This window comes from Phalacrocorax aristotelis, chromosome W, assembly GCF_949628215.1.
Source record: "Phalacrocorax aristotelis chromosome W, bGulAri2.1, whole genome shotgun sequence".
Lineage (NCBI taxonomy): Eukaryota > Metazoa > Chordata > Aves > Suliformes > Phalacrocoracidae > Phalacrocorax > Phalacrocorax aristotelis.
The window spans coordinates 5,494,488-5,512,299 of NC_134310.1; the positions used below are offsets into that span (position 1 = coordinate 5,494,488).

At 45.0% G+C, this 17,812-nt stretch overlaps 1 protein-coding gene across 3 annotated transcripts in view; it reads right to left on the bottom strand.

Moving 5' to 3' along the window:
• KDM4B (lysine demethylase 4B) overlaps positions 1-17,812 on the bottom strand; it is a 107,956-nt gene that overhangs the window by 41,792 nt on the left and 48,352 nt on the right. For all 3 annotated transcript variants that reach the window (XM_075077588.1, XM_075077587.1, XM_075077589.1), the window contains one exon: positions 15,355-15,492. In XM_075077588.1, coding sequence (XP_074933689.1) covers positions 15,355-15,492 — 138 coding nt within the window. The remainder of the gene's footprint in view (positions 1-15,354; positions 15,493-17,812) is intronic.

A 17,812-nucleotide genomic window follows, 5' to 3' on the forward strand; every position in this document is an offset into this window, starting at 1 on the left:
TCCTTTCTGTTTTGACATGCTCATTCCAGTACAAGGGATAAACAAAATAGGACTCTTATCCAGTGGTCATGATGTAGCCTACAGTGAACATCATTCTGAGGTTATCTCAAGGTATTATTTCTTCCACATCATAAACTTGCAGTTGGTGAAAGCAGCCTACGACCGACCACTGCCGTTTGCAGAAGCCATGTCATTTCTGCAGGTCAGCACCCTGTGTTCATGCGTTAAGCAAGCAGCGAGCACGAACTGACGTGGCTTGGCGGAGATCCACAGCTCTGAAGTGACAGACGCACCAGACAATTCCTGCTAAGTGAGTAAACCTCCCCTTTATCTTCCTGTTTGGTCATCTGCTTGTTATTCAGTTCTTTTAAAAAGAAAGCTGAATGCTGTGGTGTATTACACACCTGTACAGCAGCAGATGAAAATCCACCATTTTGTATCCCATGTACAACCACCAAGACCTATAGGCAGTTTGTAGAAACATGAATAATTATGTTTGGTGGCATATGAAGTGTCAGTATCTGAAGTGACAACCCAAGTTCTGCTTCTAGCACACTCTGAAGTTCTTTCCCCTGGGAATAACGAGTATTCAGTAACATTTTTCAAAAGTGTCATGGTTTCAGCTGGGAGGGGAGGGGGCACAGCTAAGAGAGCTGATTCAAACTGACCAAAGGGATATTCCATATCATGTAACGTCATGCCCAGTATGCTAGCTGGGAGGGGCTGGCCAGGGGAGGGAGGGAGCAATCGCGGCTCGGGGACGGGCAGCGTCGGTCGGCGGGTGGTGAGCGGTTGTATCGTTCGTGTTTCTGCGGTTTTTTTTTCCTGTTTTCCCTTTCCCTTCCTTTTCCCTTTTATTATATTAACATTATTGTCATTATTATCATAATCATTTATCATTATCATTTTATTGTAATCATTAAACTGTGCTTAGCTCAACCCACAAGTTCTTTTGCTTGTCCGATTCTCTTCCCCATCCCACAGGGGTGGGGGGTGTGTGAGCGAGCGGCTGCGTGGTGTTCAGTTGCCAGCTGAGGCTGAACCACGACAGTCTATTTTTGGCGCCCAACGTGGGGCACGAAGGGTTTGAGATAATAACAGTTGCTGGTCACAGCATTGATTCATCTGCTCGCAGTATTAGTTTGTCCAGTCTTTACCATGCTGATTGTAAAGTACATGTTAAAACTTGCTGTTGGTTTTCTCAGTTTGCTGTGCTCTGCAGTGATTAGAGATATTTTGCCTAGGAGACTTGTTATTAAAACACTGGCCTTGACTGTTATCGGTTATTTAGGTTTTGCATGGAAGCCATTACTGTACTACAGCTACCACCTCATGGAGGCAATTAGCAATTATACCCCCTCCTCTGAGGAGTTTTTTATGGAGGAAATACAGAATGGCACCGTAGCTACCATCTTATGTAATGTCTCCTCCTTCATTACAACAACTTTTCAGTATCTTGAACATCCTTGTGTAGTTAAGATACATCTGTTGATATTGCTTTGGCAGGTGGTATCAGATCTGTCTAAGGTTAGTAAGCAAGTTAAGAATATAATCCAGAGATCTGTCCCAAGGCTCGATAGCTATGCGTGGCAGGGTATGTGGGAAAGTATGGGCAAATGCCTAAGACGGTGGGCACCCCCCGTGGTGTGGGACTTCACCCCTGAACAAGTGCAGAATCCTGAAAAATTAGTAGAACATTTGGAGGAAGTATGTTGTCACCCTGGCAATTCCAGAGAGATACAAATCACTGCCATGTGCTGGGGTCTGGCTTATGCCTATCGAGCCCTATTTAACACTATTCAGTACCCCCAAGGGAAAGAGAAGGGAGCTACTCCAACCCCAGCGACAAGCACTGTGGCCATCCAACCCCCTACGACAGATACTGCAGCTACTCCAACCCCAGTGACAAGCACTGCGGCCACCCAACCCATCGCGACAGATACTGCAGCTACTCCAACCCCAGTGACAAGCACTGCGGCCACCCAACACGCCACGACAGATACTGCAGCTGCTCCAACCCCGGTGACGAGCACGGCGGCCACTCAAACCCCCACGACAGGCACTGCAGCTACTCAAACCCCAGTGCCAAGCATTGCAGCTAAACCAGAGGACCAACCTGTGCCAGTATCAGTCGCCCCTATACGCAAGAAGAAATCATGGAAGAGAAGGTCAACTCGTTTAGAAAGAGATTACGAGGAACCAGGGCCATCACGAGAAGAGGAGGAGGAGGAAGCATGTGTACAAGAAATGGAAACTACCCGATCTCTATCCTTGAGTGAGTTGCGGGATATATGGAAAGATTTCGGGCGTCATTCAGGTGAGCACGTTATCACCTGGCTGCTCCGATGCTGGGATAATGGGGCCAGTAGTTTGGAATTAGAGGGGAAGGAAGCCAAACAACTGGGATCCCTCTCTAGGGAAGGGGGCATTGATAAAGCAATTGGAAAAGGAACACAAGCCCTCAGCCTCTGGAGGCGGCTCCTGTCCGCAGTGAGAGAGAGGTATCCCTTCAAAGAAGATATTGTATTTCGCCTAGGAAAATGGATGACCATGGAGAAAGGCATTCAGCATCTAAGGGAATTAGCCGTGCTTGAGGTGGTTTATGGTAACCTGGATGATCAACGGTCCTCCAAAGATCCAGATGAAGCTGAGTGCACACAACCCATGTGGCGGAAGTTTGTACGGAGCGCACCATCCTTGTATGCAAACTCATTGGCAGTGATGTCCTGGAAAGATGACGAGACACCAACGGTGGCTGAGTTGATTGATAGACTCTGGGAATATGAAGCGAATCTCTCTTCCTCGCTCGTCTCTGCTGTTGAGAAACTGTCCCGAGAGTTCCAGCAACTTAAAGAAGATATGTCCTACTCCCCACCAGTACGGACCAGTATCTCAGCCATTAGGAGTAATCGTCCCTTGGCTCAAGAGAAGGGATACACACGACGGGGCACCTTATGGTTTTACCTGCGTGATCACGGAGAGGACATGAAGAAGTGGGATGGAAAACCTACCTCAGCCTTAGAGGCACGGGTACGTGAGCTGCAAGGGAGAACAATTACTCAGGGGAGTTTCTCCAGGAGAGCTGCTGCTCCAGTTTCCCGTAAGCAATTCTCCAGACAGAGGAGCAGAAGTGCTGATGGCCTGACTGATCTTAACAGAGACACCCGTGATTCATATTTACCGGGAGTGATGAATACTATGATCAGGACTAGGGGGGCCCTGCCTCCAGCCAGGTGGAGGAAAGGGATAACCGGGTTTACTGGACTGTGTGGATCCGATGGCCTGGCACGTCCGACCCACAGGAATATAGAGCTTTAGTGGACACCGGCGCACAGTGCACCTTAATGCCATCAAACTATATAGGGGCAGAACCCATCAGCATTGCTGGAGTGACAGGGGGATCCCAAGAGCTAACTGCATTGGAGGCCGAAGTGAGCCTAACTGGCAATGAGTGGCAAAAGCACCCCATTGTGACTGGCCCAGAGGCTCCGTGCATCCTTGGCATAGACTACCTCAGGAGAGGGTATTTCAAGGACCCAAAAGGTTACAAGTGGGCTTTCGGTGTAGCCGCCTTGGAGACGGCGGAAATTAAACAGCTGTCTACCTTGCCCGGTCTCTCGAAGGACCCTTCTGTTGTAGGGTTGCTGAAGGTCAAAGAACAACAGGTGCCGATCGCCACCACAACAGTGCACCGGCGGCAATATCACACCAACAGAGACTCTCTGATCCCCATCCACGGGCTCATTCGTCGACTGGAGAGCCAAGGAGTCATCAGTAAAACCCACTCACCCTTTAACAGTCCCATATGGCCAGTCCGGAAGTCTAATGGAGAGTGGAGACTAACAGTAGACTACCGTGGCCTGAACGAAGTCACTCCACCGTTGAGTGCTGCTGTGCCAGACATGCTAGAACTTGAATATGAACTGGAGTCCAAGGCAGCCAAGTGGTATGCCACAATTGATATTGCTAATGCATTCTTCTCAATCCCTCTGGCAGCAGAGTGCAGGCCACAGTTTGCTTTTACTTGAAGGGGGGTCCAGTACACCTGGAATCGACTGCCCCAGGGGTGGAAACACAGCCCTACCATTTGCCATGGACTGATCCATAATGCTTTGGAACAAGGTGGAGCTCCCGAACACCTACAATACATTGATGACATCATTGTGTGGGACAATACAGCAGAAGAAGTTTTTGAGAAAGGAAAGGAAATAGTCCAAATCCTCCTGAAAGCTGGTTTCGCCATAAAACAAAGTAAAGTTAAGGGACCTGCACAAGAAATCCAGTTCTTGGGAATAAAATGGCAAGATGGTCGTCGTCAGATCCCCATGGATGTGATCAACAAAATAACAGCCATGTCTCCACCAACCAGCAAAAAGGAAACACAAGCTTTCTTGGGCATTGTGGGTTTTTGGAGAATGCATATTCCACACTACAGTCTGATCGTAAGCCCTCTCTATCAAGTGACCCGGAAAAAGAATGATTTCAAATGGGGCCCTGAACAACGACAAGCCTTTGAACAGATTAAACGAGAAATAGTCCATGCAGTAGCTCTTGGGCCAGTCCAGGCAGGACAAGATATAAAAATGTGCTCTACACTGCAGCCGGAGAGAATGGCCCTACCTGGAGCCTCTGGCAGAAAGCACCAGGGGAGACCTGAGGTCGACCCCTAGGGTTTTGGAGTCGGGGATACAGAGGGTCTGAAGCCCGCTATACTCCAACTGAAAAAGAGATATTGGCAGCATATGAAGGGGTCCGAGCTGCTTCAGAAGTGGTTGGTACTGAAGCACAGTTGCTCCTGGCACCCCGACTGCCAGTTCTGGGCTGGATGTTCAAAGGAAACGTCCCCTCTACACACCATTCAACTGATGCTACGTGGAGTAAATGGGTTGCACTGATCACCCAGCGGGCTCGAGTAGGAAACCCCAGTCGCCCAGGAATCTTGGAAGTGATTATGGACTGGCCAGAAGGCAAAGACTTTGGAATATCACCAGAGGAGGAGGTGACACGTGCTGAAGAAGCCCCACTGTGTAACACACTGCCAGAAGATGAGAAGCAGTATGCCCTGTTCACTGATGGGTCCTGTCGCCTTGTGGGAAAGCACCAGAGATGGAAGGCTGCTGTATGGAGTCCTACACGACAAGTAGCAGAAACTGCTGAAGGAGAAGGTGAATCGAGCCAGTTTGCAGAAGTAAAGGCCATCCAGCTGGCCTTAGACATTGCTGAACGGGAAAAGTGGCCAGCGCTCTATCTCTGTACTGACTCCTGGATGGTGGCAAATGCCCTGTGGGGCTGGCTGCAGCAGTGGAAGCAGAACAACTGGCAGCGCAGAGGCAAACCCATCTGGGCTGCCACATTGTGGCAAGATATTGCTGCCCGGGTAGAGAACCTGCTTGTAAAGGTACGGCATGTGGATGCTCACGTCCCCAAGAGTCGGGCCACTGAAGAACATCGAAACAACCAGCAGGTAGATCAGGCTGCCAAGATTGAAGTGGCTGAGGTGGATCTGGACTGGCAACATAAGGGTGAACTATTTCTAGCTCGATGGGCCCATGACACCTCAGGCCATCAAGGGAGAGATGCAACATACAGGTGGGCTCGTGATCGAGGGGTGGACTTGACCATGGACATTATTGCGCAGGTTATCCACGAATGTGAAACGTGCTGCAATCAAGCAAGCGAAGCAGGTAAAGCCTCTGTGGTATGGGAGACGATGGCTGAAATATAAATATGGGGAGGCCTGGCAAATTGACTATATCACACTCCCGCAGACCCGCCAAGGCAAGCGCCATGTTCTCACCATGGTAGAAGCAACCACCGGCTGGCTGGAAACATCTCATGTCCCCCACGCCACTGCCCGGAACACTATCCTGGGTCTCGAAAAACAAGTCCTGTGGCGACATGGCACCCCAGAGAGAACTGAGTCAGACAATGGGACTCATTTCCAAAATAACCTCATAGACACCTGGGCCAAAGAGCACGGCATTGAGTGGGTGTATCACATCCCCTATCACGCACCAGCCTCTGGGAAAATCGAAAGATACAATGGACTATTAAAGATGACAGTGAGAGCAATGGGGGGTGGAACATTTAAACACTGGGATACACATTTAGCAAAAGCCACCTGGTTAGTCAACACGAGGGGATCTGCCAGGCGAGCTGGCCCTGCCCAATCAGAATCCTTACGTACTGTGGAAGGGGATAGAGTCCCTGTAGTGCACATAAAAAATATGCTGGGCAAGACAGTCTGGGTTATTCCTGCTTCCAGCAGAGGCAAACCCACTCGTGGGATTGCGTTTGCTCGAGGACCTGGGTGCACTTGGTGGGTGATGCGGGAGGATGGAGGAGTCCGGTGTGTACCTCAGGGGGATTTAATTTTGGGTGAAAACAGCCAATGAACTGAATAATATGCTGTTAATTGCTATATGATGTTGTATGTCATCACTACTATGGTTGCATCAATGGAATGTTATCATGGTGGGAATCTCCCAATTAATAATAATAGCAAATGAACTTTCAATGGAACCGAGCAAAGTGCAGCAGTGAGAGAACAAGAACTACCAGTGCAGCGGTGATGGAACAAGGACTGACATGCAACAATCTGACCCCACACACACCGCCTCTCTGAAGGACCCTTACAAGAGATGAAATCCAAAGTCATGGACTAAATGAACTCAATGGACATTTCACAGGCATTTTATAGGGGTGTTCCATAGACTAGTGGAATGATAAATGAAAAATCTGTATAGATATATATATATAGTTAAAGGATGAGAAGATGGATAGGGATTATTGAATTTGTACTGAATAGTATGGGACCTGAGCATGATGTCAATGATATGGAATAAGGGGTGGATACTGTCATGGTTTCAGCTGGGATAGAGTTAATTTTCTTCACTCTAGCTGGTATAGTGCTGTGCTTTGAAATTAGCATGGAAAAAAAAAACTGTTGAGATAACACACAGATGTTTAGGCTGTTGCTGGGTAGCGCTTATACTAGTCAAGGACATGTCTAGCCTCCCATGCTCTGCTGGGTGCACAAGAAGCTGGGAGGGGAGGGGGCACAGCTAAGAGAGCTGATTCAAACTGACCAAAGGGATATTCCATATCATGTAACGTCATGCCCAGTATGCTAGCTGGGAGGGGCTGGCCGGGGGAGGGAGGGAGCAATCACGGCTCGGGGACGGGCAGCGTCGGTCGGCGGGTGGTGAGCGGTTGTATCGTTCGTGTTTCTGCGGTTTTTTTTTCCTGTTTTCCCTTTCCCTTCCTTTTCCCTTTTATTATATTAACATTATTGTCATTATTATCATAATCATTTATCATTATCATTTTATTGTAATCATTAAACTGTGCTTAGCTCAACCCACAAGTTCTTTTGCTCGTCCGATTCTCTTCCCCATCCCACAGGGGTGGGGGGTGTGTGAGCGAGCGGCTGCGTGGTGTTCAGTTGCCAGCTGAGGCTGAACCACGACAGATACAAAGCTGAAAATGTATGTTTTGCAACTCCAAATGCCACAACTTAGAATCAAGGGAGGTTGATGTATAAATAAAGGAGGCAACAAGTTGTATATCAATCCTGAAGGAAAGAACATCAGGACCCCTCTGAAAAGCACACACCAAATGAAGCGCTTCTGTCTCTTTCCTGTAACAGTCGAGACCTACCTGCACGTATTTTTGAAGCACTTAGAGTCAGCGAGTACAGAGCAGAAGCAAGATCTGATTCCTGATGACTGACACTAGGAAGCGCACAGCTGTGAGCCACCCCACGAAACCCCTGAAACCGCTAACTGCCACTAGGGAACCAGGCCCTCAGGAAAAGCAAATTAAAGCAAAATGGAGTTTAAAAAAAAGTAAACGAGGCTGTTCATAAGCAATCTACTCTCACTGCACTATAATAAAAATGGGCTTTATTTTTAAAAGTGTTCTTCGTGCACAAGCAAAGAGGCAGAAGGGTAAAAAATGTTGCCTTTCAGTACACTGGAGGAATTTCTGTAGAGGCCATCAAACAGGAAAGGTACCTGATAAGAACATGTAATGTCGATTCACAGCTACTTCACACTTTTACGCTGCCTTTCAGAGTTCTACCATCACCATTTCTGCAGTTCTTGAACAGAATGCACTATTTAGTTATTTATTCTTAGGTGGAATGTAAGACTCTCTTCTTCGTATCTATGTCCTCACGTGTCACCCCTGAGGCAATTCCAACGGAGCAGCACCAGCTGCACAGCAAAGCACAATGCTCAGGCAGCTTTAAAAGAGATTTTTTGATGGCCTTGCCATACTAGCATCCCCAAAGCCAGATGACCCTTAAGCCTTCGCTCTGCCACATGAATGATTGGAGCTGGTAGACTTTATCAGGAGCTCCTGTGCGACAGAGAAGCTGAACGAATAAGCTGCAGGGAGCACATTCTTCATATCGCTATTTACTGCGGCTACAAAGCACACCACAACCTCCACACTATAAATCACAGGGTTAGTGAGGCAGAGAGAGAATGGGAGACTGTGTCAACCCAGCAACATCAGGACTGTGTGTGTTCAGGGCAGCTTTCCATCCCAGAGATCCAGCAGTTTCCATCGCAGGCTCTTGGAGCCACCCTGAGCTGACAAAGTCATTACTACACAGCAATCCAAAAGTCAAGAACAGCATGCTTTACACCTTGCAGTAATTAAGCCAAAGTAAATTAGGCTGAGTAGCATGAGTAAGCCTAGTCTGTTTAAAAATGTTTAAAACACCCCGGATCCTCCCCCAGTTCAGTGCTCTGAGGGTTACACCAACCACTGAGCAGACAGGGAGGCGAGCTGCCTGAACTCATCGCTGCCCCAGCTGCCTGCTCCGAGGTAGAAATGTCCCATTTGCTGTGTGAATCAAGTCTTGAACAGTTTATAATTACATTCGGGATTTAAAATGAGTTTCTCAGGTGCCCTTTCTCAAGGGCAGGACATCCCGAAGGGGCAGGCCAGGTACCTACTCAGCACCCATCCACCTGCACGGACATCAGTCGTTGGGTCCAGCGGCAGCCAGGCACCCCGAGGACTGAAACCCTGGAAGCCTCCAGAGTGTATTTTTTCTGCTGACAGAAGTGCAAGTGTTCTTCCTTCATTAACAAAAATGATGACAAGCAACCTCCCAGTCAGTACACTTCAGAAGGGCATCTTGGAGGAGAGCTGATAAAATGAAGCTCCATGACAGTGTCAGAAAAGTAACTGTCTCCTTTCCACTTCAGCATGAAAAACACTAAAATTTCCTCTTCATCGCACAGGCTCAGTGCTTGGTGGAGAGTAAGGTGTTAGGGATGTTTACAAATAGCAGAAAGAAATAAGCACTAAAAAAGTGGAAGATTTTGTACAAGAGCAGTTTTTGAATGTCTTACAAAAATAAACTATGGAAATTATTTTCCTTACTAGAATTTTTTAAAGTATTCTAAACTTAAAAGGTCTAATTAGAATCAGTGAAGACAAACACAAAGTACTGCAAAAACACAGTTCTGATTTCCCTTATTTCAGAGACCAATTTTACAGTATTACCAGTTTCTGCAAAAACCTCACAAATTTTCTTTTCTTGGAAAATAGGGACATGTTGTAAGAAAACCAATTAACATCTGAATCGTAAGAAATAAGCTTCAATTTTACAACAAAAATTATATGCTAGACAACTTTAAATCACAAATACTCCAAACGTAAATTTGAGATGTTATTTCAATATTATACAAAAAAAAACCAACCATGGTGGGAGAGTGTTCAGAAGCAATAAGCTATGGAAAAGGCCACAGTCTGCGATACAAAAGGCACCTCTCCAAGATGCCTTTATATATCAGTAAAATCCAAACAGAAGAGCCTTACTTGTCCTCCCCTTCTCCCCAGGGAAATGACTAAGCAGCAGAGCAGGACTGAACTGCACCGGAGTGGAGGTCTGTCTAGGAATACTGCGCAGGGTGAGGTGAAGGCTACTTATTTCAGAACATAAGATGTAGGATTTGGGAAGGAAGGGCAGACTTGACCCCATTTTATATTGAGATAGATAATTCCAGCACTACCTCTGGAGTAAACAGGAGATAAAATGAAGGTACGAAAATGTCAACCAATAGTAACACAGATGTTATCATCCAGGAGTGTCCGCTATTAATATACAGGAAAGTGCAAGAAATTGCTCCCCTCCCATCCACTTATTTCCAGTCCAGTTTGCAAAAGAAATAGAAAAGCCGACCTGTGAGGCACACTTGACTCTTATAAAATTGTGCACTCTGAAAGCGCCTTTTTGAGTACCAGGAGACTTACAGGCCACCTTGACTTCAGGAAGGACACTTTACTAAAACACTTGGCTTTAAAAGGGTTGTTTAGTCAAATACACAGCTAATACAGCCCTCTGACTGTCGATGGCTGCATCCAAGAGTTTTCAGAAAAAAGGCAAATCAAAACAGTAATGCAGAAAGGAGCTGCAGGCTCATGTAGCGAAACAAAAAGGGAAAAAAACACTGATGGTAAGGAATGAAAATTATCATTCACTGCCTTTCATGCACCAGGCCTTCTTCAACAGCCAAACAGAAAAAAGAACATGACAAAGAGTTAGTGGAAGACAAATGACTGACAAACTCCAACTATGGAGTACAAAGGAAAATATTTCTCCCTAATTTTCCAGGCTCTGCCTATGCAGGTAAACACTAACTGCAGTATAGACAAATAAACCCATCCCTACTCAACTGTATTATTTAATCAGTAATGTTAAGGTCTAAAGCAAAGCAGTCAGGTTACAGCTGACTCCTGCAATATTGTACCAGTATCTCCAACACTACAAAACCCCTTTTAACTCCTTTCTTCTGAATCTCTTTTTACTTTGCACTCCGTAACTGAACCCTCACGCTAGCCAAATAGGACTGTATCTCAGAAAGAGCATTCCCTGATCTGCAAAGAATGCTGAAATGAATTCCCATCACGTATTTGGAAAGACCTAGTGACAGCACACCAGGATTATCTATGGGGACCCCAAGATTAACTCTCTCCCACCCCGAGACAAGTAACTGACAGATGTGCTGTTCAGCCACAGGTTTTCACATGGATTCGGCGGAACAGGCAAGCTGGGGTTGGCCTCAAAGTCACCTTGACTGGAAAGAAGTCAGCTGCAACACAAGGTTCCTTGAGGACAGATGGAGACATTTACATTGACGATAAATGCGGTAACAGTTAAAGAGCTGTTAATTCTTATACTTCTGGGCACAACGTCCAGCTGTAGGCAAGACATCTATTTCCCAGTGGTACACCACCATATAATTAAAGACATGAAGTAAAGGAGAGCGTTATACCCCTCTCTGAATCTGAGATTGACATTTGCTAAGAACAGAGAGCAATCAGTCCTGAGGATTTACGCACATCGTGAGAGATGACATGAATTTTGTCTGTCACGTACCAGCACTAAGCATTGAGGCTAGAGAAGCAATTATTAGAAGGATCAGCAAATCAGACTTAAGAGGCAAGCACCTGCTATAGCTAAAAAGCTGAAACAAGACCAGGGAAAATGTAGAGAGAAAGGAGGAAATTCTGCTGAACGTTTGTCCTGACCTTTGTGCCAAAAGCCATTGGCTCTCAAATTGCCCACCTGAGCCTGGGACATGCTAAACAGAGACCGGAGGCATCTGATACTGATGAAGACACAGGTTTATTTCTGTGTATTGGCCCTATGTTCAATTAATAAAGATGTTTTCATCAATATCTTCTTATGGTTAGAAGCTACTTGTCGGCAAGGCTTACAGCTTCCATCTAAAGACACGAAACCCAGCATCACACCCTCGTTACCGTTATACATACACCCTTCACACCAACTTCTCCTAAGCAGTTCTGAAAGAGGCTCCAATACCTCTCACTAGGTTCTCAGAAAGCTTTGAACCAAAAGGGACACCTAGCTTATTCACTTGGGTATTCACCAAACCAATTTCCACTTGAGTTTTTAAGGATCTGTTCATCCTGGTTACAGGTTTACACAGATACAAGCACATTTACCCCACTACACGAGCGTATCACCCACTACACAACTCTGCAGCCATTCCTTGGTGTTTTTTGTTTTGCTAATGCTGATGCTTGTTCTACAATTAGGGCAGAACCAGCATCTAAGAAGCTGATCTTTAAACTTCAGTCTGGTTATTATGTACTTTTTATAGCCTAGGCAGGTTCTGCTGTGGTTAGCAGAACATTTCATCCATCTGGCAGGCAACTAGCATGGCTCGGTCTATGTTTCTCCGAGGTAAGCCATTACCTTCCTGTACGAGCTCTCCCTAATGCTATGCCATTGACATAAATCACTCTCAGTAGACCGGAATCCAAGTTCCAGCCGCAGGATAATGTCCAGGAGAACATTACAACCGGCTGATTTTGAACCTCACCTTGTCACCGATCTCACGAGTACTGGTAGGACAAGATAGCGATATTGCTAACCTGAGGAAAGGAGAAGAATCACCTTCCAGACAACTGGTTTCAGTGCAGTAAGAATATGTTCCTGCAGAGTTTCCAAGAACTTTATAAATGAGTATGTGACAAGGGGTGGGGGGGGAAATCCCTGCTCGGATGTGGGCAAGGATAATCTAATTTTGCCCGAGAGCACCGAAATCAATATAGCCTTTTTTTAAATTTAGTAAACCTGCAGTAGTTAACCAAAAATCAGACTCCAGGATGTGCCTCCCCACAAATTCTCTCTCCACAAATGTGCAGGCAGCTCAATTGTACACAATCAGGTGATATTTCATTAAGTCCCTGTTTAACTTAAAATGAGTTTTAAACAAACCTTTTGCCCTTACAGTGTAACAGCATTCATACCTCACCTGGAACCTGACAGTAAGGTATCAAAGGGTTAATTAACATGTATGCAGTGCGTGGTTTAGGCAATATTAAATGGAAATCTCTGAACAGACAAGTGTCACTGAGTGCAATAGAAATAAATTGGGCGTCTCCTTCAACACTTCAACTTTCTCTCCCTAGATTTGCTCAGAGCTCTCTATGCTGCTTGTTCAGTAATTTCACGCTACACTGCTTAACAATGTAAGCATGGAGGCTCAATCTAAAACTGCACTTCCCAAATGTCACTTGTTTGTGAACACATGGCTGAACCCAAAATTGCTTTTAATATTAGAGTGGTGCCTGCTGGCACTGCTGTAGCTAAGGGTCTGTCAGAATTTCCACGATAAACCCCATTTTCTGGGGTGTAATACCATGACCATTTGCTACAGATAAACCTGGTATACAAGGTCACAGCAGACAAACGCAATTTTTAAAATTTTCAAACCGAGTTTGCTTGGCTATTTTTGAGTTTAAGACACTTAACACTGATTGGAGGCCTCTCACGGTTCTAGGTTTTTCTTACCATCCCTTTAACACCAGGACTAATTCAAACGTACGACTCTCACCCCACCCTCCATCCGGCCCCGGAGCCTCCGGTACTGCCACAGGGTCTGGTCTACAGCCGTGATGGGATGGGAAGAGATTACAAACACCAGCGCAGGGTTCACTACTTCAACACTGGTGGGAGACAGAGAGGACAAATACGCAACTTCACAGCATGAGGATTCTTCCTCCGTGAGAATCATTTCAGTTGCCATTACTAACAAAATTTAGAGGTGTTACCCCACTGGCACAGTGAGTTCGTGTATTTTATATTTCATGGTGTATTTCATTTTTGTATTTCATGGCACAGCCACTTGCATGCCTAACAGAAGATGCTTTTACACAGCTGTAGCTTCAGAAATTAAATCATGAAATTGTTTATTTTAGTAAAGGAAAGAGCTCAAATGTCAAATTTGTTGGCTAACAGCAGAGTCCTTGGAACTATGGGCTGAATATTACTGAAAGAAGTAAAAAAGACAGACGCTTCACCTTTCAGGAATCTGATGGGCTGAGCTTGCTTTCCACAGGATGAGCTTCTCAGACACCAATTGCTGTACCATTGGATAATCAAAGACTGCCTGCAGTTGCTAAGGGCGGGATATAGAATACCAAAGAGGGGGGAAAAAGCAGGAAAAAAGCTCCTGTGGGGTGACAACCATCTTCCTTTTCTAGTTGGGTTAATGATGTTCACTTATTAAAAGAGAAAAATCAGAAGAAACAGCATGGGGGTTTCTCTTGCGATTCTACAAGATCCCGTGAGGCCTGCAGTGCCAGAACAGCACTGGCCTCCAGAAGCAAAAAAGCGTGACTCACATTAGTCACAAAAGCAGCCACTCAGGCTGATTAACACACAACATCGATCGCTACCAAATATAATTCTCTGCAGAAAGTTTTAGCTTGGCTCAAAAACAGCTGAAGGCATTACAGCAAAAAGGTGGAGGGTTTTAAAGAGGGCGCTGTCAAGGACCCCAGGATCCCAAAGCTGAGAAGAGAATGACGCCATTAGTAACCATCTACCTTTTACTACTCTCAGAATATAAGCCTTTGTAAAGTGAAAATGGACATCACTAGATTGTTCCACAGACTGAGACACAGATGTATTTGCAGCTGGTTTTCAACAGGATTCGTTTTGCCCAGAAAAAAGCATTAGGATGCATTACAAAAGTTAGAGTCAAACTGAGTTGATAGAAGAAAAATAAGTGAAGGAAATATTATAAATGCTATTCTATAGTGAAAACTAAGAGTGCCTTTCTGGAAAGGAACATCTGAGCCAATTTTAAACCGCTGCCCACTGTAATAATTTCTCATTCCCCCAAAGACTTATGTGGAACTGAACCCTAATTTAAAAATTCCCAGATCCTATTGAGTCAGTTAAGCCAATCGGTTATACTTCACATTAAAAACAAGAGAATGCAGCACGCCTGCTGCCATGAAAACCATCACTGACTTCAGAACTGTCAAAAGTAACAAAACATACAAGAAATTTGCCCTAATGAGAAATCGCCACCCAAAGCCATCCCAGCATGACTCTCCTCTTCAGACTTAACTGAGAGCTTTTGTACAGTGCATAGAGAAATTCAGATATTTTCAGAAGGTTATTACCACAGTCTTATTAAAGCTTAAAAGTATTTCCAGCTTATTCCTTCCCCTTCAGTGTGTACCTAATGAATTGTATTCAGTTACATCAGTCAACGTATTCACTGTGAAATGCAGTTTAGATGCATCAGAAAAGTAATCCTAACTTACTTGTCTCAGAACAACCTCTTCACAAGGTGTCCGTAGCATCTAGCACGCAAGGAAGTCATTACTATGCCCTCAAAATGACACAAGTTATCAACAGGCATAAAACAGCAAGACGGCACAATGAAAGAGCGCATTGCCAAAACACTGGCACTTTCCATTTTGTTCTTAGGGGTCGGTCTCCCACTCTCATTCCTCTGTATTTCATGAGCTAGTGGTTTTAAGTAACCCTTCATCCAAACAGGCACCTACTTGGGTTGCCATTTTTCCATAGTCAATCCATCGCAAAGTGGCAAAGTTGGTAGACTCGGCACAGTTGAAGCCGTGATTGAAGCCAGCATGGTAACCATAAGGAAATGTAATCATAAACTCTCCAGCTTCCTGGGTGATCTGAAAAACAAAAATAAAAGGAAGAGATACCCACAGGTCAGTTGACACAGCTTGAGAAGAGACCTATAAAAAAAAATTCACTGGTTAAATCTCTCTCTCTCAGCTGGAGGGCAGGCAGAACAGCCACTGCCAACTCTTGGTTAAGCCTAGAACAATTTCTTGTTAACTGCAGGAAAACTGAAGTATGTGTAGTGTGGCAAATCATAATGAAGTATAATAATGAAGAAATTCCTTTCTATTAAGGAAAAAAGAAGGTTCAATGGATGAAAGGGGTCACAAGATCTGAACTATTTAGACTCACAGGCTCCAGTTACAAGAGGTCTCAGGCTGCAGCCTTCCAAAAGATCAATAAATGATTGTGACCACTTCAGCTCATGGTAAGTTCAAATCTACATTCCTGGCCCCGCTGGCATGATGGTGGGAGAACTGGATTTCCCTCCTAACATGTGCTCTACATTGCAGGGTCCCATTCAAGTACACACTACCTTTCACTGTATCTCTTTCCCCACTGCATTACTCCCTTTTGTTCACCCGTAAGCCAAACAACTTAAAAATTACAGCCCACCACTTCTCTACTTAAGTAAAATTAAAACAGCAATAAGCATTACGGACATTATTAATATAAGGTTTGAAAACTCTGCAGATTATGGCTGTAATTAGAGGCCAATCAATTTGTGATGCTTCTAGAAAATCCTCTTTTTAAATCTTATGCAGAGAAGACATTGGGGAAAGAAGGAATTTCATTCCTAGAGTATGGCACAGATCAGAAGAGCAGCGGGCAGCGATAGAGCACACTTGGAGCAATCCTTCCAGTGCAGCGCTCTAGCTTAGCAAGCGTGCAACAGCACCTCCCTTCTACGGATTATGAGAGAGGCAAAGTTTGACCTTGCCTGTCTTTCCAACCCAGAAGTGCTGACAGGCCTTTCATAGCAATCACATGCCAAGCAACTCCATTTGGATTCCTTCCCACCAGCAGTAACTCACAACACAGCAGTTCAGAGCCTGCAGCGATTTCAGCGAGCTTACGCTTACGGACAGGCAGGTGGGTCCAAACACAAAACGTAAACAGACAGAAGTTAAAACATTTACCCACTTGGCTGGACTAACACCTAAACTTGCTAATGTCATTAACATTAGCAGAATAATTAAAGAGAGAGATTAAAAGCTGATATGACAATACAAGAAGCTTCTGCAGTGTTTCTGGATGAGAGGTGCCAAAGTCCGGTCTGTACCCAGCTTCGCGGAGCATCCTCCCACCCAGCCCCCTCCATAAATCAAAGCAGAGTGGTAGCTTGCTAACTTCAGAAGACAGAAAGATTATGTTTCTGTCAGGAAATCTACATCCTGGTGCCTTCATTTCAAGCCCACAGTGTATGTCCTCCATGTCACTGCTGTCAACATTATCCCTACAATAAATTAGAAAGCACTCAGGATGATGGATAGGCCATGCAGAAAAGTAATAACTATTGAAGGAAAGCCAGCACAAACTGCCACTCATGGAGAAAGCCTTAAATTTACTGGCTTCTGCAAGCTCTTGAAGAATAAATGGAGAAATCAATAGGAGATTACAGAAATACACATTTTTAATTATTAAAAAGCCCTAGTATTGATCTTTCTTTTTTTCCAGAAGTAAATACCATTACAGAGATTTATAAATGCTAGCCTATTCACTTCATTGAAAGCTGCCAGGAATTTAGACGAAGTGATCCTATCTCTGATTCTAAAGAAAAATGGCACGTGTTCACCGTGTCTGAATAATAGTGATGCTCCTTCAAAAGCTACTATTTCAGCACAGGAAGCCTGCAGACACAGGCTGCTCCGATGAAAGAGATCTCCGCCTTTTTACATTTAAAAAGGTCCTTCCAGTGCGTGCCAGAGCGAAGAGAGAAGCTATCGTAAAGAACACACTCCCCCCACACTCTGTAAATCAGGATTAGGAGTTATATTTAAAGTAACGTGTTAATAATCCCCCTTCCTTTAAAAGGTCTGGGTTTGACAGTAACCTCATCCTCTGTGTACACTGGCATCTTCTGTTTTTTCTAAAAAACAGGGAGACAAAAATCAGACTCTTTGTGTTCAGAGAGTGCATATTTTAAAGATTTCTACATATACTCAATATGAGGGAGACACCAGACATCAGTCTGCAAAAAACCTTCATGTCACAAACCACAGTGGGAAGTTTCATAGTGGGAAGCCTAGCTAAGCAGGTGAAGACATTTTACCAGGCAATAAATTAGAAACTGCCGTATGTAAACCACTTTGTATCCCACCCCTCCCACCATACAGCTTACCACAGCTGACTCACGATAAGTTTGGAAGG